This window comes from Theobroma cacao, chromosome 6 (genome assembly GCF_000208745.1).
Source record: "Theobroma cacao cultivar B97-61/B2 chromosome 6, Criollo_cocoa_genome_V2, whole genome shotgun sequence".
Lineage (NCBI taxonomy): Eukaryota > Viridiplantae > Streptophyta > Magnoliopsida > Malvales > Malvaceae > Theobroma > Theobroma cacao.
In genome coordinates, this window is record NC_030855.1 from 25,453,431 (window position 1) to 25,476,395 (window position 22,965).

General features: G+C 36.2%; 3 protein-coding genes across 3 annotated transcripts; 1 reads left to right on the forward strand and 2 right to left on the reverse strand.

The window, feature by feature from the left end:
- On the reverse strand, nt 1,679-3,705 carry LOC18597189 (mitogen-activated protein kinase kinase kinase ANP1). Its single transcript, XM_018122877.1, has one exon. It carries the CDS (start codon nt 3,125-3,127, stop codon nt 1,679-1,681), a length of 1,449 nt encoding a protein of 482 aa, XP_017978366.1. The 5' UTR covers nt 3,128-3,705.
- Nucleotides 4,623-9,267, reverse strand: LOC18597190 (aspartic proteinase). The gene is made up of 14 exons (XM_018123637.1): nt 9,158-9,267; nt 8,121-8,498; nt 7,941-8,001; nt 7,409-7,503; nt 7,203-7,315; nt 6,946-7,114; nt 6,805-6,844; nt 6,602-6,666; nt 6,186-6,299; nt 5,965-6,029; nt 5,678-5,834; nt 5,472-5,591; nt 5,130-5,218; nt 4,623-5,027 (listed from the first exon to the last, which is right to left on the reverse strand). The coding sequence occupies exons 2-14, from the start codon at nt 8,490-8,492 to the stop codon at nt 4,943-4,945; spliced, it is 1,545 nt and encodes a 514-aa protein (XP_017979126.1). The 5' UTR covers nt 8,493-8,498; nt 9,158-9,267; the 3' UTR covers nt 4,623-4,942.
- Nucleotides 19,725-22,388, forward strand: LOC18597191 (probable WRKY transcription factor 31). Its single transcript, XM_007026072.2, has 6 exons — nt 19,725-20,205; nt 20,299-20,397; nt 20,513-20,677; nt 20,764-21,150; nt 21,243-21,356; nt 21,452-22,388. The coding sequence occupies exons 1-6, from the start codon at nt 19,864-19,866 to the stop codon at nt 22,124-22,126; spliced, it is 1,782 nt and encodes a 593-aa protein (XP_007026134.2). The 5' UTR covers nt 19,725-19,863; the 3' UTR covers nt 22,127-22,388.

Genomic DNA, 22,965 nt, shown 5'->3' on the forward strand with positions numbered 1-22,965 from the left:
TCTAGCACCACCATGCACTCAACGCCGCGACCCTATCCAATCTTTAAATTTTATTATTGGAATTTCTCTATCTACAATTATGGAAGATGCTAATATGTAAATTGGATATTTGAGTTGGTTGATAAATACTGTTTATAGATTTATCGATGTTTATTCAATTCTATACTTATTTTCTCTTTTGTTGATTGATCACTAGGAATATGAGATTGGTAAATCGGATATTTAGGTTGGTTGATAAATACCGTTTAGAGATTTATCAATATTTATTCAATTTTATACTTATTTCCTCTTTTGTTGATTGATCACCATGAAAATGAGATTGAGTGTTTAAATGATGCTTGACAAAGATAATCTAAATAGACCTAAAACTAGATAATGTATGTTCAATCATTTCATGAGTTGAATGAGTGTACTTAAAGGTTAAAGATTAAGAAAATCTGACTACGATGATTTTAATATAATTTGAATTAGTTATTGAAAAGCAAAAGAATAATCGAAATCCAAGTTTTGATTAGAAAGAGATACACTTAAGATTAAACCATACGTACATTGTAGATTAAATTAAGGGTCTATTTGGGTTTCATAAAATAACTTTTTTAAGGAAAATGATTACTGTGTAAAATATTTTACTGAAAAATTTAATTTTTTTTATTTGAATAAACTATCAAAAATATTTTCTGTTGTTTGGATCCTATTGTAAAAAAATTTTTTCCGTCATGACATATCTTCAATAGTTTTCTTTAATAAGACTGTAAAAATATTAACATTTATCAATTATGCAATAAATTCAAAATATTTTTTAATATTAAACTATTATATATTGTTACATTGATTAATTTGTTAAGTTAATAAATCATAAACTAAAATTAAAAGATCATTGATAATCGAAAATTAATTTGTTTGAATTTTTTTTTGTGAATAACATTTTATTGAAAAATATAATATTTTTTATTTTAATAAATTGAGAAAATATTTTTTATTATTTTGATCACTTATAAAAAATATTTTCTATAATAACCCATTTTCAAAAAGTATTTTCACCATGACACATAGAAATATCAACATTCATCTATTTCCAATCATTAAACTCATCAAAACACTAGAAAATCAACTCAAAAAGAACCTTAACCCGAAAATCGAAAAATCATTTCCAAAACATATAAAAAAAGATAACAACCATTGAAATCTGAAAATTCAGCTCAAAACCAACAGGAAACTACACAAGAAAAAAAAAAAGAAAGAAAATCAATTCAGAAATGGCGTGAACAAGTGAAATGAACATCAACAATTGGATTAATCAATTAGAAATAATTAAAATAAATTTAAAAATTGAGAATCTAAAAATCGATAATTTGAAAAAGAGTGAGATTCGAAGCTAAAGTTGAAGCTTATGTTGTCAACTAGATTCTAGTTGATATTGAGAGTAAAATATATAAAATTTGGGAAATCATAATGAATTATGATGCTTGTATTAGTATTAACATACAAGATTTATAATTCCTTGTTGATAAGTTAACTAGAATCAATATCAAAGTATTTGACTTATTAATTAGTATATGATCCCTTGTTTAAAGAGAAGGGTTCAAATCTCCTTTCTCAATTAAAAAAAAAAATTAACCGAAATCATATGAAAATTTTTTGTTCCAAATAGATTATGTTTTTGTATAATTTCTTTGTACTATGTTAAGCACAACACCACAAAGCCAATACAATGGCACTGGTTGTGTAATTTGGATCCATCAAGGTCTGTCTCAAAGTATAATATACACCATTCAAGACTATACTTGTCAGCACAGAAGTTCATTTTAAAAATAAAAAGCCGCCAGCAGTTAAAATTACAGAAAACAGAGGATGTTTTATTCAAGGAATTCAATTTTCTACATAAGATATAAGCTGAATACTTATTAGAATACGTCCTGTGACAACTTATTTCATTTCTGCTAGTGTTTTTCCTACTAATCTTTGTGGGATAATGGTGAACCAGCAAGTCATAATCCTTGCTCACCCTTGTCATGTCTCCCCCGCAACTACTTGCAGGTTCATCGGCATGTAAAAGCTTGTCATCCTCATCTTGTCTGTTAGACAACGTTTCTAAATCCAAACCGCTGCCGTTGCTTCTCACCGTTACCCAGTTTTCATCCCATTCCCAGACGGGCATTTCTGAAGATGAAACAAGATTGGTTTCACCCAATTGCTGGATCCTTTCCATTATAATCTTGCTCAATCTGTTTTTCCTGGAAGGAATATGAATTGTCTCTAACTCTTCCATCGAATCCCACAACTGTAGATTTAGTACGGTGGTGGGTGTGCTCAATTCAGAACCGTCGGTTCCCTTTATTGGAGGAGCTTTCATTTCCTTTACAAAATCATGTGCAAGGAGTTGGGTTGCAGTCCATCTCTCTACAGGGTCTCTCCTCAAGCACTTGCTTAGAAAATCCTTTGCCTGCTTCGATATATCGCTCGGTATTTCCGGCATATCCCGTGAAAATCCGATCCTGTACAGGGCAGATACAGGATCGCCGACATCAGGCCACGGTGCCCGTCCGGTTGCCATCTCGATGACTGTACATCCGAGTGCCCACACGTCAGCAGGGAATCCTTGTTGTTCCCCGCGGGCCACCTCCGGCGCCATGTAAACAGGCGTTCCGGCAACCGACCAAGCGGCACCCGGGACCACATCAGCTCGCCTGGCGCAACCCAAGTCAGCGATTTTCACCCCATCGTCAGTGACCAAAACATTCCGACCCTTGATGTCGCAATGCACTATTCCACTAGAGTGAAGAAACTCGAGCCCCTGTAAAATCCCACGAGTGTACGATCGAACCATGGCCTCATCCAGGCGACCGCCCTGCTTCTGAATTGCATCCGTGATGGTGCCTCCGGGTGCATATTCCAACAACAGATTGTACACAAGCATACCATTTTCGGATGAAATGTCACACCCCTTGCACGCCACAACTCGGGGGCAACTTAACGTAGACAGAATTCTCTGTTCCCTCCTAAGAGATTCTGACTGCGAGAGCTCACAGGACTTAACAGCAAACACATCACCAGACTGGTCAGCGGTGGCGATGGAGACGGTGGCTGTGGAGCCGCGGCCAATGGTTCTTCCACGGGTCCATTCCATTTCTGAAAGTAAAGTTTGGAGCTTTGGAATTGGTCAGGTGAAGCTAACTGACGAAGCATTTATACAGCCAAAATCTTGTGGCTTTAGTTCGGTAAGGTTTGGCTTTAATGCAAGAAAGCGAATGCCTTTCATTCACAGCATCCCCTTTTGCATTGTGGCCAATGGGCGGCCGCTGTTTCTTTCTATCTCGAAACGAGAGTGCTCCACGTGGCGAAAGGACGTTGGTTTAAAAGCTTTGGCCGACTGGTCGGCGGTGGGTGTTTGCTTTGCTTAGCTTAGCCATGAATCATACCGTCACGTGCTCACGTGAGCCAGGCATGGAGCAAAGTGCGGCTGCTTAGCTGGGGCGATGAGGTCCTTGGAATGCAAATGCAATGCCGTCAGGATCTTTGGCCTCGTATATTCCTAGCTTTAATTTGTAATTTAACAGTAATTAATGACTTTAACTGCTTCTTTAAATCTAGTCCATACTGCTTGACTTTGTAGAGCTGCTATTTTATGTTCTTGATAATGATAGGCATGTGGACTAGCAGAAAGTAGACTCTTCCTTATCTTACATAAAACAGAACAGCATTAGTCTGTAAATTCAACGTCATATGACCGACCTGTGATTACTAATGAATCTGATTTCACGTAAACCTTGTTCTAATAACTTAGGGATACAAGGTTGCAAGTTTTTCCTCGTTGGCATGTCAAGTGTGAACCAAAGCATGTTTTAAATGTTTGAAAAACAAGTTTCATGTTCATGCAATTATTAGTTGGCAGAAACAAGATGAAGTGCAACCGAACACCCAACAATCTGAAGACAGTTAACTAATTCGTTCCACCCACGAAAAGAGAACATAGTTACCTAAATTATTAGATATGCTTAGTTACCTTTTTTTTTTCTTGGATTGTGGGTGAAGTTTACAAGGAACCAAAAGGGCCAAAAGCCAAAAAGGGTTGGGGGCAGTTGGAATTTAGTTGAAAGGAGGAAAGGCAAGCAGCAAGCAAACCTAATAAAAACCCAACCGACCTGCCCAACTCATATTCTCAAACCAAACCTTCCTTGTCCCTCCTCCACAGTCCCATCTCAACTCATTTAGTTGGTTAGTTGGTTGGTTGGGTTGGTTCCCTGTTCTTTATTGTTAAAATAGCTTTCGAGGACTCATGGTCAGACTCTTTTGACGCATTTGCGGTGGGAGGGGGTGTCTTTTTGGCATCTAAAATGGCGTCCTTTTTAAGTAAAACACCCAATCAGAGTGTTGCTTTCCTTCATGTGGTGGCAGCCTCCAATTCGTTTGCCGTGGTAATTGCCAATGCTTCAGCTTTCGGTAAGCAAAGGTGTTTGGGCCCAGTTTGTCTGTTCTATTACCTTTTCTTTTCTTTGTCTCCAGTCCATGCCTTACTGCCTTGCTTAATCAATTGTGCCAATGACAATGAGTTCAGTTCCACATACTTGCTCGTTAAGGCTTAGTGGTGTACCATATTGCTAGCTAAATCCGAAAGAGTAAACTTATCCAATATGGCTTTTGGGTAGTGATTACCCGCAGCGGTGCATGGATTCATTTTACAATACACGATAAGTATCTCGATTATAAAAAGCTGATTAAATATCTGTGACTGTTGATAAAAAGCAAAGCACAACGTTTCTCACTTGGTTTTTGACAACTTTGACCTAAAGGCAAATCCTGGTTTCTAGAACAGAGCAAAGGGCGGAAATATTTACAAGCAACACACAGCACGATTTTAGGCTGATTCCACCATCTTTATAAAGTTATAGATAACATAATAGTGGATGGACAACTAAAAACTCGGGTCCCCCTGGTAGATCTTTTATGCCGCCTCGGCAAAGCCGACTCTCAGTTTACCGAAATCAAAGACGGTGTGGTAGCGACCCATGAAGATATCTCCCAGAATCCTGCATCGGACAATGTGTTAGGAGGGAACCCGAAAAATATGACTCGAGATAGTTTAAGGGACTAGTTAAGATTAAGATGAAAATGCAAGGTAGCTAACATACCAGAGAGGTCCACGAGGAGGAGGAATATCCAAAGCAGTAAAGCCACTAATGCACTGTGCTTCAGAACCTTCACCCACCTTGAGAATATACTGGTTACACCACCAGGGAAAATTAATATCAGCACAACACGTTGGTAGAATCATACTATATACTTAGAAATTTTGACAAAGGAAAATTTCATGAACATATAAATATAAATATATAATCTGATATGCAACCGGGCAATGCAAACTAAAGAAGATAATAATCCAATCCAAATCTGTCATATTGTGAACTTGTATGAAACCAACCTGAAGATACAAATGTTAACAGACTATTAACAGAAAATAACGATGGCTGTACCTCTTCTGGAGTGAGGTCAAAAACTTTGCCACCAATAGTGAAGGAAATAGTAGGCATGGAAGAAAGACTTCCGCAGTCAACAGCAGATTCTCCCATTGGGTTTGGCACCCGATCACAAAGCTGCAAGAGTATCAAATGGAAGAATCGGCATTGGAAGGAACATTCTCACAAGGTATTCAAGAAGCATCAAGTCTAACTCATGTCACCTCATTTACGTAGCTCAATATGCGGTCTTGAGTCTGATTCTGCCTTACTTGGTTCTGCATCCACACAACTGCCATCTCACAAGCAGGGCACATAGCATCACGAAGAACTCCAGATGATTTTCCATTGCTCTCATCCACCACACTCTCAATGCCCGTGCTGTACAAACACATTTAATCAACATTACTTTACTGCTTAAATACAGAATTATTTTACCTTCAGATAAAGTGGTAAATTAGCAAAACAGTAATAGAGTGAAATCACACACAGAAAGACCTCAGAGCCTGACCTAACACCATGAGCACCATTAAAAGTGCACAATCCAATTTGGGAGCAGATCTTCTGAGGTTGTGCCTGTTGAAACCCATATGGAAAAAACCAGTCACTAGGTGGATCAAAGTAAATATAGAAACTGATAATCAATCACACAGATGAATATTACGAAAAAAGAATGCAAATCGAGCACAACCTTACACAAAAATTTACAATTACAGTATAACTAGCATTCACCTCAGCTATAAGTAAATCAATGATGGTTTGCCCATATTGTTGAACCACTGCCTTGCACTCCTGGCTAACCACTCCAGTGGCTCCAATTGCATGGTTAATCATGGTAATCACAGTCTGCAACAAAACAAACAAGCAACTTGGAATCACATTAATAACCAGGTTAATAAGTAACACAAACCAGCACGGATTTAATCAGCAATATGAAAGCTTTCTCCAAGAAATGATTCTCAACACTCTAAGAACAATAGTAAAGCATGTCTTAATGTATATCTCCAGACACCATTATCATATAGCTAGAATAATGTTCAAATTTTGCCGACACCTAAAGCCCAGTCGAAATGATTACAAATCAACAGGCTAAAACTGTTAAACAACAGACTGATCAAAAGACCAAATAATGAAGCATAATGGCTTACCGATGGACCTGCCAGCAAAGAAGTTCCAGAATCTGCAATTGCGGCACAGCTGCCAGCACAATATCCTGAATAGCATATGCACAGGTCAGAACTGCAAAAAACTATGGCCAAAACACGTTTTTGCTTGAAATAAAGTAATTAGAGAGCTAAAGTCTTAATTTAATCCCACTTTTAAAGGACTCTAGGCACTGGAAGGAACATACCAGTTGGTTTGTCAGCAATAAGAACATCACCCATGTCAAACTATCAAAAAGAGAAGATAATTACGAAAAATGTAAAAGATAAAGAATAATATTTATAAAGCATTTATCTGACACATAATAATTTAAGTGTTAAAGGTCAACCTGCCAGTAGCCTTTCTGAGTTACAGGAACATATGTGTGCTTGCCCTTGTAGTGGTTTGGATCAACCCCACCAAAAACAATTTCACCACCTGCTTCTTCATCTACATTGCGGTTAAGCCAAAATGAAAATACTGGTTCCTTGATAAGACCTTGTTTAATCATGTTGTACCTGTAAGACAAACAAGTGGCTCATGAGAAGCTCATAACATCAAGAAACATCTTAAATAGACAATAAAAATAAAAGTGCACACACATACCACACTGGGACAGCATCCCCAACTGAAATCTCCTTGAACCCAAGTCCTAATATCCCATCAAATTTGGCCACCATAAATGTAAGACCTGGCTCCTTAGTAGCCTCAATAAATTCCTGATAACGAGAATAGGTTACTCAGTTACCTTGTTCAACTTTTCAAACTACTAGATCATAGAAATGACTGAGAAGAAGATTGGCTCCACATACCTGATCTTTCACAACCAAGTCACCAACTTGAACATGGTCATAACTAAAGAAACCAGAAATAGCTCCAGTGCCATACTGAATAGAAGCAGGTTTCCCTACATCAAATATGATCATACAACTTCTAGATTATTTTAGCACCCATGGGATAAATTGACACCATAATGCAACATACCAAGAGAGCCACAAAGAAAACAGTTTAATAAAGAAGTTCATGCCTTATAATTTTGTAAATTATAGGCCAGAAAAGAATGAATAATGTTATGATTGAGGGAACCATCTTCCTACTTAAGCCCATCCTACCCCAACAACAACCAACCGCAGAAATAACCGTACATTGAACAGGCAATTATGACCTATCGGTATCCAATTCAAGAATATCAGAGATAGCCACGATTTTTAAGATAATTAAAATTTTACATATTACCATTCAAATGTATAAAATCAGGGTCTGAAATTGTTCTTATCACCTAAATATCGGGAAGAAAAGTTTCTGAAACAATTATGAGTGGAATAAAAAGAGTAGAAGACAAACCATCCTTCTTATAGGTACTTGAATCGCTTGCCTTGTACTTCTCGTGGAAATAACATGCAACCTACAACACAATGTAAAAACATAAATCCTGTATCTTGAATCACTTTTGCTTTCCAAATTATCAAGGCAAAGAGTTTCATTTCCTATACATTCATAGTAAGCATAAATGAAAAGGCTCACCGAGAAATAGCACTTGGTTGATGGTACCCACAGATTTGAGCTTCCTGTGTCAAATATCACAGTGAACTTTTGTGTTGGAGTTCCAATACCAATCTCACCATAGTACTGAGCATCCATGTAGTTCTTTAGTGCAACGATATCAGTCTCCTCAGAGTCTCCAAGATTATTACGGAAACGATACTTTTTAATGGATGCTCTGAGCGCCTCTCCGTCCTTGGAGTCAAGCCGGGCAGCGAGCCGGTTATTTGGATCCAGTTTCATCTTTTTCAGCCCGATTCTAACCAGCCCATCATTGGATACAGAAGATACCACAGAAAACAAGAGGGACGAGATGAACAGCGACAGCACAACCACTTTGATAGTCGTTCCCATATTAACCTATATATCCCCATTGACCACTCAATCTTTAGAAAAACGGATAGAAGGACAAAGAAGAAATGTACATTTAAAAACATCTTAAACATTTTCTTGTTTTTCTGCTTCATTACTTTCCTATATACAAATTTTTTTTTTTTTAAATTTCCTTTTCAATTTCAAACTGCTATAGCTAGTTACCAACAAGAGAAAACAGAGGTACCACCAAAAATTTTATTCCTTTCAGATTTAATAGTTGATCCTAATCCTATCAGCTCAATCGAATTGAGTCATCATACAAATTTTTGCATTCAGAGGCCAAAAAAAAAAAGTAAAAAGAACTCTCATTTCCAGTTTAAACAGGTAAGGCTGAAAGGAAAATACAAGTCATCAACTATCGCATTCAAGCCTTAATTCAATATCATCAGCAAACAAACATAACATAAACAAGAAATCTCTCTGCATTTTAATTAAACTACTAAGAAGCAGTACACCACAAACAAGCCATCGACCAGGGAAGATATTTGATCAAAATCTTAAACTTCTCATCGTTGAAACAAACATCAATAACATACGATTGAAGCTCTCAACAAACTATAATCTGAGAAAAATCCGATAAACAAACATAAATTAAATTGAAAAAATTTAAAAATAAATGGAGGATCGAATCGAACAAAGCTCACCGAAATGTCGAAACCGCCTTGGCGAAATCAAACAAAGAAAAGAGGAAAGTTGGTGAGGAGAGGAAAGAAACACAAGGAGAGAATATATGGGGGAAGAGCTCGAGAGAGAAAGACAGACTTGAAAGCTACCTGTCACTTTGCTAGACCCGGTAGGGCCCAGCTCAGCAACCCGATAAAAATCCGATAATTAATCCCAGCCGTACGATCTTTACGAAGAGGTGGACTTTAACCGTCGGATGAAAAATGAGATAATTTCGAGGAACACGATTGTTTCGTTTTCGATGATTCCATGCTTCGGGAGCCGGGCTTTTCGAAACCTGACCCCTTGGCGGGTGGGTTAATACCGCTGATGAAAAAATGGACGGTCGAGATGAAGAGGGTTTTTCAGGGTTGCAGGCTAACTTGGGTAGGATGGGGAGAGAGGTTAGGTTGTAACTGAACTGATTACGTGGCAGAAAAGCATGCGGTTTGAGTACTTATTCACGCGACACCTACCCCCCGCGTTCATTTGTTATGTCTCCTTCCTCTGCTTGCCTCCTTCGACAAGTTTTGTCTTAGCGAGGATGGAATGGATTGCTGAATCATAAATGGCTTGATTATAATGATTTATTTTAGTGGGGATTTTCATTTAAAGCAATTTATTTTGTAATAAAGGAGTATTAATTGGGATAAATCGAAATAATGGAATGCACACTTGTAATGAATTAGGATACATGAAGAAAAAGACAGTGGAGGGGTGAGAGAGCCTGAGGTGGGAAGCAATGGCCAAAACTAATTAAAAGAGAAGATGTTGCCAACAAGCAAAGCTTGGGTCGGAGCTTTGGAAGGAACAATATTCAATGATGATGGCAAAGCTCAAATGGAAGGTACACTGTGGAGTGCAAGAAAGAATACATATATACATGTATGGCTAACAAAACAACAGAGTGCAAACAAGAATATTTTTCCCCATCTCAAATTTGGAAGTGTTGGGCATCTTTCTTTTCTTCTCTGGGTAGCTGAAAATGGGTTGGAAAACCAAAGGCAGAATGATCTTTCAGGGTTTCATGAAGTTATCATTCTCTGTTTTAATGGATTCCATCAATTTTCTGTTTTCTTGGCCAGAGGAAATCCATCAGTTTAGTTAACATGAAAGCATTAAGCATTGTTAATGGAAAATAATATGTTGTGACAAGCCCTTGTTTCCATGTGAACCTTGAACTTTCGCAAGGCCCAAAGAATGAGAAAGTCCACTAAGCATTTTCTGGATCATGTTTGATACATAAAATTGGTCTCTGTTTCTAGATATTAGCCGCCGGCCTTTTGCATCAATTGCCCCTTTGGGGGGCCTCTCATTAGTTTTATCAAATCGGTCTCCCAAAATGGCAAATGCCCTTTGCCTTGATGGGCTTCTCCGATAATTTTTTTTTTTTATAATTTTATGTCATGTATTAAATCTTATGCTATCTATTAAAAGTCTTAATCTAACATTAAAAAAAAATAATTTAACAATAAAACTGATGTTAATGTAATAGATTTACTGGACAGGTGATATAAATTATAAAAGAGATATCAATTAGAGCACCAAACAGGAAAGAGTGAGTTTTTTTTAGTTTCTCATTCACTCCTTGTTAAGTAAGGTCACGGCTCCTTTAATATTTTCTGGAACCATGGTCATCCATGGATTTAGTAGAAACTTTGAAGAACAGGTACGGAAGAAAGAAATAAAGAAAAGCTTGACAGTCGAGGCATTCTCATCATCTAGGCAATTTTTTCTAAAGTAATGAAAGAATCCATGTACCCTGGATAGATTGTCATCGAAAAGACTAAGATCATGTTGAAAAATCTTTCTTCTTTATTTCTTCTTCTTGGCCCCATTTCAAAACCAGGGGAAGTTACAGTGACAAAGTGGTAATGCGTTTCAAAAGTCATCATCAACAAGTAGTAACTGTGAAGGAATTACTTTGGAAAAAAAAATGCTCTCATGTGGCTAAAAAACAGGGAAAGAAGTGACTGAGAATCAAAAGAAAAAGGCAGAAGTTTTCTACACAAATTTCTTTTTGCCCTTTGCCTTCTTTTTGCTCCATGAATTGTTCCCACTCGATGGGCTCGTTTGATAAATTTTTTCATAATTTTACGTTAAGTATTAAATGATCTTATACTATCGATCAAAAGTCTTAATCTAACATTAAAAACAAATAACTTAATGGTAAGAATTATGTTAATGTAACAAGTTTACTGACTAGGTGATACAAATTATGAAAGAGATATCAAGCAGAGCACCAAACAGGGAAGAGTGAGTACTTTTTCATGTTTCTCATTCACTCCTTGTTAAGTAAGGTCATGGCTCATTTAATTTGTTTTGGAACAGTGGTGGTACATGGATATGCCAGAAACTTTGAAGAACGGTATGAAAGAAAGTAATAAAGAAAAATTTGACAGTCGAGGTGTTCTCATCATCTAGGCAATTTTTCCTCAAATAATGAAAGAATCAATGTACCCTGGATTGTCATCGAAAAGACTAAGATCATGTTAAAAACACTTTTCTTTATTTCTTCTTCTTGGCCCCATCTCAAAGCTGGGGAAGTTACATTAACGAAGAGGTGGTGGAGGGGGGTTCAAAAGTCATGATTAACAAGTAGTAACTGTGAAGGAATTACTTTGTCTGGAAACAATGCTCTCATGTGGCTAAAAATCAGAGAAAGAAGTGACTGAGAATCAAAAGAAAAAAAGCAGAAGTTTACTAGACAAATTTCTTTTTGTCTGTCAGGATCAATCAAGTGGTGAGTCTGAGAGTAGAGGAAGGTCTAAAATGGCAGACCAATACCCATAAAATCAGCGTGTGAAAGGTATCTTGGTATCCTTCGAGGATGTAACATGGTGGAAAATCCCTTCACTTTGGCCCAATTCGTCTATGGTAAAAAAAAAAAAAAGTCTGTTGGCCGTTCTTTTTGGTTTGACGCTATGCCACCACTGCCACCACCTCACACTTCCAAATTTCAACTTTACTGATAACACAAGACATGACCGATCAGAGAAAAAAAGGCGAAAGATATTGAATTTGAAACTATCTTTGGTGAATATCTCGGATGCATAGCTGTATTGCTGCTGTCCCCCTTTGAAAGTTGTTGGGCAAAAATCATGCATTTCGCCTCCATGAAAGGGTTGGAATTTGTAATAAAAGCTGTATGGTAAGGCATATATATTACATACACATACATTTACATATATACATATACATATACATGATTAATCTCATTCCATAGTCTTGACTATCGTTAGAACATAGTTTGCATTTACGATAACAAGCATATTATATAATCATAATACATTAGTTAAACAAAATGTACCATCTTCGACTATGTGTATAATATGTATTATATATACATGTACGTATATATATTGCATTAATTAAAAGGTTCTTTTCATAATTTATGTCCTAATTGAGGATCACATTTTCCTTCTAAAAATGGTTGTTTCACATTTAAATCATCATTTACTTAACTATAGCATAAAGAATATTCTTTCTCTTTTTTCTATAATAACAAATCCATATAGGACTGAGCAACAGTCGGTTGCAACCGAGCAACCGACTGAGACTGACTCTAGAGGTTACAAGCGGCTCGATTATTGAGTACCAGTTATGGCGTCGGTTGCAACCTACTGTTGCTCAGCCACTATGGTTCTGTCACCAAGGACAATTCCTCCCCAATCGAACCGACTGAAAAGCCGAACCTCAGCCTCTTCTTTCCCCTCTGCTCCTGATTGTTCCCTTTCTCATTAATCCTCATTCCTCACTCTCGATTGAATTGAAAGTTCTTAAATTAAAAACCTTCACTTACCCCTTTCTCTTTAATTCTTCCTTCACTTGCTGTCTCCCACTTGCCAATGCTCCTGCACTTTCTGGCCTCCTCCTTATCCACCATTTATCTTCAAGGTTTGGTTTGGTTTGTAAATTTTGACATAGTTCACTCAAATGGGAATATGATTATTTGATTTGAATATTTGTCATTTTGGATATGATTATGATTTTCATTTTGGATAAATTCAGCTTATCTATTGTTTGATAATTTGTTTCACTTAATTTGGAATGTGATGAAATTGGATTAATAATGATTTTGGAAGTGTTCGTGATTGTGGTGAACTTTTTCCTTCCTTCACTTTGTTGAATATTTTACATAATGACACAATTAAAAAATTGAACAAAGTAATGTCTGCTTAAGCTTAAGAAATTAATTTTTATTAAAAATTAATTATGTAATTCTATTTAAAAATAAATTGTTTGGATTGGACTACTTATTTAAACAACATAAGCTTGATTTCAATTTAAAATATAGGCTCGATACAAATTTAAGCTCAAAAACAACACAAATTTTTCGTAGTTTTATTAGCTTTAGGCTATTTAAGCCCAAGCCCAACATGAATTTCCAACCGACCAAAACCAAAATCAATTTTAATTGATCGATTTTTCCTTATGACCGATCGATTTTCAAAACCTACGATTTTGATTTCTCTCAAAACCGAAACCGAAACCGAAACCAACCGTTGCATACCCCTAAATCCATAGAATCATTTTCAACATGTTTTTGACTTAGTAGCCTATAATTCTACTTTAAGGTTTTCAATGATGCCATACGTAACATTATAAAAGTTAAAACTTTGATATGCACGAGAGAATATACAGTGGTTGCTGTGAATGTAGACCTTAAGAGCCTCACAAAATGAACAGTGAAAGTAGTATTTTCCTAAAATTGATTCATTACCAACTTTTATCAAAAAGCTTCTTGGCATTAACATAAATTTTTCGGTGCTTTCTCGATTCAAAGATATAGAGTCGTTCGTCAGTGACTAAAGAACAGACAGGAGTTTCAATCAATTTTTAAAAAGACAAACATTTATAGACAAAACAAGTTCTCATGCTGATGGTTAATTAATCGTTTATATATCTTCTTTGTGTTTCTCACTCAAAATAAGTATCCAGATTAATGATCCGCGTAGTGCCAATTTGAATTTGGTCAAATCAAGATAATGAAAGTGATTGATTTTCAGGACATCTCCATCCACTATTTTTAGTCTTCATGTTACATCCATATCTTCATAATAAAATTTCTCATTAAAATGTATTTAGCATTACTGATCACATATGCATCCTCACCTGATAACTCAGGGCCAACAAACCTGACCCCACGGTGTGTTAGCATTTATTCCTATTAATTAATAGGGCTACCTACTCATTGGAGATTTCCACCTCAAAACAAGCATGAAAACATCAAAAACAGGTTGGGTTTGGATTCCCTTGTTGGGTCCATTTCACTTTGTTTATATTTCCCCCTCTTTGCTACCACCAGAAGAGGACTAAAACAGCGGCAAGTTTGACAAAAGAATGATGGCAACCTCTCTGTTTTCACCCTATAAAGAATGAAGAAGGATAAAAAGATAGGATACTACTTAATTTGAAAGGGGTTTGTCAAATATATATGGGCTATCAAGCATGACTGTCATCGATTTGTCGGTCATTAAAAGGGTTTGAAATTAAGAGGAACACGTTTGAACCACGCAAAGAAAGTAAGGGAAAAATCATCAGAATATTATATACATGTAGATGTCGAAAGCTTGAAATTTGAGACTCTAAAAGTCTCAAAGATGACTTGTCCGTAATAAAGAATAGCTTTCAGGTTCTTGTACGAAAACCTTGAGCCTGCCCTCCTATTGGTTGCAACTTGATTTTAGTATTAATGGTTAATTTTGTAACGATATGGACCTAAGCGGGTTTAGATTTAGAGTTATCATATTTTGTATATTAATCTTGTTGATGTGTTTACGATACAATAATTGCTCATCTTAAATAGGTCAAATTTCTAATAAGGTTATTTTATCGATTTGTATAATTCGTTGATAAATCTATATAATATAAATTTATACAAATTAATCATATTTATATAAAATATCAATTGTGTCATATCGTATAAATTTAATCCAATTCATTTGATTAATCATTTTATATTTGTATCTAATCATATAACTATTAAATACTTTATATTTACATAACATGATTTAAATACTTTAACACTGATTGTGATGTTTAATTGGTAAAGATAGTAGAAAAGGTGTGAATAGTATAGTATTATATAATTAACTTATATTAAGATATTACACTCGAGTATTTAATTTATTAATTGATATATAATTTTTTATTTCAAAAATAAAGTTCCAATCTTCTTTTTTTTCAATTATTAAAAAAAACTTACCTTAAAGCACTGTTCTATGTATTTATATTCTTATAACAAAAATTTAGCCCTATAATCGTGGTTGTCCAACCTAACCACAGACCAAATTTCTACGTCATGGAAGTGAGCCACGTGGGTAACTTCAGATGGTCAACGTAAATCTCAGTCAACTCTGTCTTTTTTTCTCCATTGTTGATTTCATTTTTATGTTTGGTTTGAAATTTTTGATAGTTTAGAGTGAAGGGGTGTTGACATCTGACATGCTTTGTTGGCTGCTTCCCTAAGCCGCATTTATATTACTAATAAATGCCCTTTCTTCCTTCTTTATTTTACTATTTCCTTCTGTTCCCCAATCACAAAGTTGATTTGGAAGTGCAAACAAAGACTGAATAAAAAATTAAGTAAACAGGATTAGAATTTGATACTACAAAATACAAAAATTTAGTAATTCTGTGTAAATTTGTGTTGTCGTGTGGTACTCTCTGTTTAGATAAAATATTTATAATTATATAAATAAATATGAACATAACATAATTAATTAAATATATTTATATTCATAGTTATATGAGTATATCCATTAACCCATTAAGTGGTATTTGATCAAAAGTTTGATGTATATTGAAAAATATATTAACTTAATGATAATGCTGTGAGGGCTTTCATATCTTATACCATTACAGCAAACTCAAGCAAAGATTTTGAGTTTTAAGTTTTATAATATATATTTCTTTTAAAAAAAATCTTTACATCTACGTACACATATATATATAAATTTATCATAGAAGGGGTTTGAATTTAAATTAAGTTAAACATATTAACATATATTGACCGACATGCGTAAAAGAAAGAGGTGTGTGTATATATATATATACTTTAAAGCTGTAAAGTAAGACCAAGCAAAGTTTTGGTGCGAGAGGACTGAATCAATTGAAAGAAGAACATGGATTGTCGTTGATCTTTGAAAGAGGAGCGTAAATGTTGCAATTAGGAAGTATTACCTGCACCCGTTGACTACTACTAATATTTTGGACGTGAAAGCAACATTACTTTGGACAATAATTGACACTTTTTTTATATCTAAAAAAACTTGTTTAGATATATTTCGAGTTGATTCATGTGCTTGGGTGCAAGCAAGGGAGGTAGGAAATGAGTACCAAGGAAAATGATTCAGCCCAAATCAAAGCGTGGGGGGGAAGGGAGAAAATTCTTGTACAGTTGCCTAAAGCTTGCAAATAGACTTTTCTCTTTGGTCCTATGTCTGTGTATTTCGTTAGAAAATTAAGGAGAGAAATAGCAAAGGCATGCAACTAGAGTATTATATTTACAAGTTTCCAGTTATGAAACTCTGAGACAATTTGTAATTTGACCTCAATTTGGTTTTGGTCTGCCAAAGTAGGTGGGTTTCAGTGTGTTTTCTTCGCGCACGTCTGCAGAGGGAGGCGCCTTTTTCTTTTGGTATACATCAGACATAGCTGCCATGTATAATTACTCTTGACTTTGATCATTGTTCGCAAAACAACCAGTTGAAGAGAGAAAGAAAACTTGAACATTTCCCATAGGTAGAGACGCAGGTTTTGACTATAGGAAACCGAAAAAAGGTGAAAAGAATAGGATTCACATTTGACGCAATATCCTTTCCGTACATAATATTCATATATTTTCACTTTAATTACAAATGCCGATATCTGATTCCTTGATAATGTATAAAATGTATACATCAACAGTATATTAAATATAAATTGACCCAAAAATAATTAAATCCAAACGTTTATTTATAGGCACGTTTTAAAGCTGTGCCAATAATCTAAGCTTACTATGAACAAAACACAGCTTTTTTCCTTTGTAAAACTTTTGAATGGAATCTTTTATGGGAATATTCCCTTTTTTTTCCCCTTAATCTTCTTACTTTGGGCGCCGTATGTTGAACAGAAACCTCTTTACTTTGATTCTTTTTCTTCTTCTCGTTTGCGAATTTCTCAATAAGACAATGCCCATGCATGGGAATTTTGCTCGGCGTACTGCTTGCTGCATTCCAAGTCCAACCCATGAGTTTGGCTAAAGATGGGAAAATTCTCACAGAGAAATAGATAATAGACATTTTGCCGTACGATATCATACCAAAAAAAGGTGCAATTAAGTCCTTGGAACGAATCAAATTGTCAAATATATGCCGACGCCTTTTCCTTTTGTTTTTCCCCATTCTGTGATGTTGAAATGTCCGTCGGGCAAGTCACGGTAAAGAAAAGAAGCTACCCAAAAGGCACCATAAAGGAGAAAAAGCTATCCAATGGATGTTAAAAGAACAGTCTACCACATTTAAAAGAAGAGAAAGCCGTGGAAAATTAATATATTTTTTTGGGGTGAAAAAAATAATGCAGGTGAGAATCAAACCATGCACCTAATCTCCTTGCAATTATGTAAGTGTTTTTGATTCTTGCAGCCATTACTTTGTTCTTTTCCTTGTTGTCGCCATCATGCGTCTACATTTTCATGACAATTGGGCAGTTTTAAAAAAAGTGGAAAAATATATCCAAAAAATCATAAGATTTTTCTACTTAAATTAGTCCTATCAATTGCACTTGAGTATTTAATTAATTGATTGGTATATAATTTAAAAAGTAAAATTTTAATTAAAAAAAATCTAATTTAGTTATAGATGGGCTCATAACTGTTTAATTTTTTTAGATTTTTTTTAACTGTGTTTTAATGTATAATTTTAATATTGAAACATTTTTTTAAAAATTAGAGAAAATAATCCTACAATTTTTTTTTATTTTGAAAGTCACGATCGAGTAATATAAATGTAAAACGTTAAAAATTATTGAAGTAAAAAGTTGGATTAAAATATAAATAGTTAGGGAAATTTTTCCAATGAAAGGTGGAAGTTTATATGGTTTTCTTGCACGATATTATCATTATTTGAGAAGGAAAAAAAATAGAAACAAGAAATATATTCAATATTTTTATTTTTTTCAAACAAGTTATCTATTTATTCTTCATGAAAGAAATAATGATCACACATGCCCACAGTATGGATCATGAAACCAACATTTTGATTGGTGGAAGTAAGATTTTTTTTTTTTGGTTTTTTAATTTAATAGTCAAAATGATATAAATGAAAATGACTCACCTTGAGCTTTCAAAGGACTTGAATTTCCCTATTTTGAAGTTGACATTGATTTGGCCATCTTCTTATCCTTCACCACAAAAAATAAAAGAAAACAAAAATGAAAGTTCAAAGAAAATTTTTTAGTTATGTGAATTCTCGAATTCAGACTAATTATCTATTCGTCTATATATATTTATAATCAGTTTATTTATTTTGTTGTGAAAACAATTCATAATCTCTTTTATTTGAACACTTTAATTGTAGAAATTTTCCACCTTTGATTGAACTTGATGTTCTTTATGTAAAACTTGAATGAAAAGGAAAAGAACTACAAGTAATATTAAATGAAATAAAATAAATAAATAAAAGAGATGAAAGTCTAAGCAAATGACTCGGTCCCACCGGTAAGCAGTCAACAGAGATTAGATCTGAAACGTGGGAGTGGTGATGCTACGTGGGGCCAAGGAAAGACCAGGACACTGTCCCACCCGGTCACCGGTCACAAGAGAGCCGGGCCGTCAAATTCGTTGACTTGGCTTGGAGCTTCCCCCGCTTTCCCCCCTGCTTTGGTCTTTTTTAATCACGTGGAACGCGCCGCACCCTTCGGGACGGTGGATTTCTTTCTTTATTTTGCTTTTCCTTTGATTTAAAGAACGAGTCAAACTCTCTCTTGACGAAATGTAGACGAAACCTCTCTCTCTTTCCTCTCTGCCCTTTTCCCTACTTTCCACCGCTCTTCGGGCCTATCCGTAACCGTTTATTAATAATCTTAGATTAATCGTTTAAGTTGGGTTTTCGATATTGATATTAATAATAATTTTATGATTAATAATATAGATTTAGATTTTTGACTTTGATATGAATCAGCTAAGAGGAGTGTTTGTTCAATTAGTTTCAATTGATTTTTGATATCCAAAATTTATAATTGAATTAACCGAAAAAACTGAATATTTTAGATATTGAAATTTTAATGTTGATAGATATATGCTACTAAAAATGTTACTCGAGCTTTAAAGTAAGACAACTAATGTACAACTCTTTACTACTAATTTGGTCAATGGTGATGGCCCCAAAATGGAAATTTACTCTACATTTCTAGTTTCTACAAGGTGAAAGGTGGGACCGGTGCCAGCTGGCAAACTGACGCACCATCTGACGTAAAAACAATATCAAATCCCATCAATTCCTGAGAAAAATCCAAAAATTCTATCAGTCTATCTGGTCTACGTTCCAAACCCTTTTTATAGGCGAGCCCATTGCACCGGTAAAAGACTTCACAAACACATACATTCAATCTCCCTTCTCTCTCTCTCTCTCTCAACGCCATCTTCCTCTTCTTCCAAGCTCTCTCTTTTCTTTCGTCTCCTTGGGATTTCTTTGGGTTTTTATTTATGGACAAAGGATGGGGGCTTACCCTTGATTCTGATCCTGGAACTAAATTCTTCCCCAACAAGACCAATTCCGGAGGACCTTTCTTCAGGTTGAAGCAACAGCGAGACATGTTTCAGTTCCCCGTTAGCCTTGCTGGCTTCAGGGAGGACCATCAGGGCACCTCCTCGTCCTCCTCGCCTTCTGGTCAGGAGAAGCGACCGGTGGCTGTTGATGAGGTCGATTTTTTCTCTGATAAGAAAACCAGGGTTGTTGTTGGTGGGGATGACAAAACGGGTACTGTCAGCGTCAAGAAGGAGACTTCTCATGGTGAAGCCGCTCCAGGCTCTGATTTGGATGTAAATGTAAGTGGTTTAAAGAAACCATTTCCTTAGAATTCTTTCACAGTTAGACTGAATTATTGTTTGATATTTGTTTCTTTTTATTCTAAAACATAGACCGGGTTGCATCTTCTCACTGCTAACGCTGGAAGTGATCAATCAACGGTTGATGATGGGGTATCGTCGGATATGGAAGACAAGCGAGCCAAGAATGAGGTAAGAGGATGATACTAAAAGTCTTTTACTTTTTCTTTTGTTTGTTGGTTCTTTTTGAATCGACAAGCCCAAAGAATCTTGCCCACTGAATGATTTTGTTTCTCTTTATTTTCAGCTAGCGCAATTGCACGTGGAGTTACAACGTATGAATGCTGAAAACCAGAAGTTGAGAGACATGCTTAGTCATGTCAGCAACAATTACAGTGCTCTTCAAATGCATCTTGTTACCTTAATGCAACAGCAAAGGAATCAGGGAGCCGAAAGCACCCAAGAACATGAGGTAATTAATATTCGATCTTTCCATATGTATATATATAATATCAGCGTTAATTCAAAGAGCTGACTTGAATTCTTTGATGTCTTCAGGTTCGACAAGGAAAATCTGAAGAGAAGAAACACGACGTGATAGTGCCTAGACAATTTATGGATCTAGGCCCATCAGGCACAGCTGAGGCAGATGAGATGTCTCATTCTTCATCAGAAGAAAGAACACAATCAGGGTCGCCTCCAAGCAACGCTGAAATTGCATCCAAGAATTATGTCAAGAGCAAAAATGAGATTTCTCAGTTTGATCAGGAGACTTCTAGTTTCCGCGATGGCAAGAGAATTGGTAGAGAAGAAAGCCCGGAATCTGAGGGCTGGGGTCCTAACAAAGCCCAAAAGTTGAATCCTGCCAAGCCAGTTGATCAATCCACTGAGGCCACCATGAGGAAAGCTCGTGTTTCAGTTCGAGCTCGATCAGAAGCTCCCATGGTATGTGTTACTGCTTTAATCACTTGTGAAGATTTGATTTGAAGTTATTGTCAAATTGTTGTGAAACTAATTGATTGGTTAAACCGATACAGATCACTGATGGATGCCAATGGAGAAAATACGGACAAAAGATGGCAAAGGGAAACCCCTGTCCTCGAGCTTATTACCGATGCACTATGGCAGTTGGTTGTCCTGTCCGTAAACAAGTAGGTTCCAATCTTTTTTACTTAATGGTGTCTTATTTTGAACTTATCTAGATTTCAAGGCCTGAAACTAATTCGTTTATGATGGTAATTCTCAGGTTCAACGCTGCGCGGAAGATAGAACAATCTTGATAACAACTTACGAGGGCAACCACAACCACCCTCTTCCTCCTGCTGCGATGGCAATGGCATCAACAACAGCAGCAGCCGCTAGCATGCTGCTTTCAGGGTCGATGCCCAGTGCAGATGGGATCATGAACCAAAATTTGCTAGCCAGGGCAATCCTTCCATGCTCCTCAAGCGTGGCAACGATTTCAGCTTCTGCTCCATTCCCAACTGTAACATTGGACCTTACACACTCACCAAACCCTTTACAATTCCAAAGACCTCCCACCCAATTCCAAGTCCCTTTTCCAGGCCAACCCCAGAACTTTGCGTCTGTAGCAGCCCCTCAATTGCCTCAAGTCATTGGTCAAGCACTGTATAATCAGTCAAAGTTCTCAGGCTTACAGTTGTCTCAAGACATGGGGTCTGCACAGTTAGGCCACCAAGTGCCACATCCACAACTGCAGCAGCCTCAACAGCCCACACTGGCTGACACAGTAAGCGCTGCCACGGCTGCCATCACTGCTGATCCCAGCTTCACCGCCGCTCTCGCAGCCGCCATCACCTCCATAATTGGTGGTGGTGCTCACCCAAATAGTAGCAGCAACACTTCCAACAACAACAACAACAACAGCAATGCCAACACCACCACAACCAGCAGACAATAAAACTCAGCGGTTTTTCCGTGGAAAATTAATTAGAGACAACCTTTTTAACCTCTTGTTATTAATTTTTTTTTCGATGTTCTTTCATTGGGGGATGAGAAGGAGATTACATGTTTATATTTTTTGTACTTTGCTGTGGGAGAGGGGTTAGAATACGTACACAAGCTTCATTCTTTCTTATCATTGTTTCACTTTTGAATAATTTCATTCAGATTTTCTCAAAGTAAATATACAAAAAACATGAGCATAATGTCCTTTTTCAGTCTATCTTGTTCTATTCTAATCTCAAACTTATCTTCCAACTGCAACGAAGAAATATCTTCACAACATGATACAAGAAAACAAAAGAGAAGTATACAAAAGAATAAGACAACGTTATAATTCCCACAAGGAAACAAAACCAATAATTTCTCATCTACGTGGAATATTCTCTGTTCCCAAACAAGTCAAGAAAATACGGCTACCACTCTTTGACACGTAAACCATTTGTACTGATGAGAAGAACCTGAGGAGCTTAGACAGACGACTTTGGAATGAGACTTCCAGGCAACAACGTCTTGCATTGAAAGAAACAAAAACAAAAGCAAAATGGGGATGGGATATGGGGTCAAATTCGTTCAATGAAGAAGATGTTGGACGGTAGTTTCGTGGGATTGGGGGGTGGCGTGGGGTGTAATTATTTTATTAGACAAACTCAGATACGTTTGTTGACTTTCCGTGCATCCCAACTTGGTTGATTGATTGACATCAACCATGTGTTTGAATATGGAAACACTAAGGAACGTGGAACTTTGTGGGTCCCACCGTACCTCATCCACCGTACAAGTATAGTCTTTCTTACG

Excerpts from the sequence above, each read along its gene's own strand:
- LOC18597191 (XM_007026072.2), top strand. The coding sequence starts at position 19,864 with ATGGACAAAGGATGGGGGCTTACCCTTGATTCTGATCCTGGAACTAAA. Across the intron at positions 20,206-20,298 it reads GCTCTGATTTGGATGTAAAT|ACCGGGTTGCATCTTCTCAC; the intron begins GTAAGTGGTTTA and ends TCTAAAACATAG. Across the intron at positions 21,151-21,242 it reads CTCGATCAGAAGCTCCCATG|ATCACTGATGGATGCCAATG; the intron begins GTATGTGTTACT and ends AAACCGATACAG.
- LOC18597190 (XM_018123637.1), bottom strand. The coding sequence starts at position 8,492 with ATGGGAACGACTATCAAAGTGGTTGTGCTGTCGCTGTTCATCTCGTCC. Across the intron at positions 8,002-8,120 it reads CAACCAAGTGCTATTTCTCG|GTTGCATGTTATTTCCACGA; the intron begins GTGAGCCTTTTC and ends ATTGTGTTGTAG. Across the intron at positions 6,667-6,804 it reads TATTGCTGACAAACCAACTG|GATATTGTGCTGGCAGCTGT; the intron begins GTATGTTCCTTC and ends TATGCTATTCAG.
- LOC18597189 (XM_018122877.1), bottom strand. The coding sequence starts at position 3,127 with ATGGAATGGACCCGTGGAAGAACCATTGGCCGCGGCTCCACAGCCACC.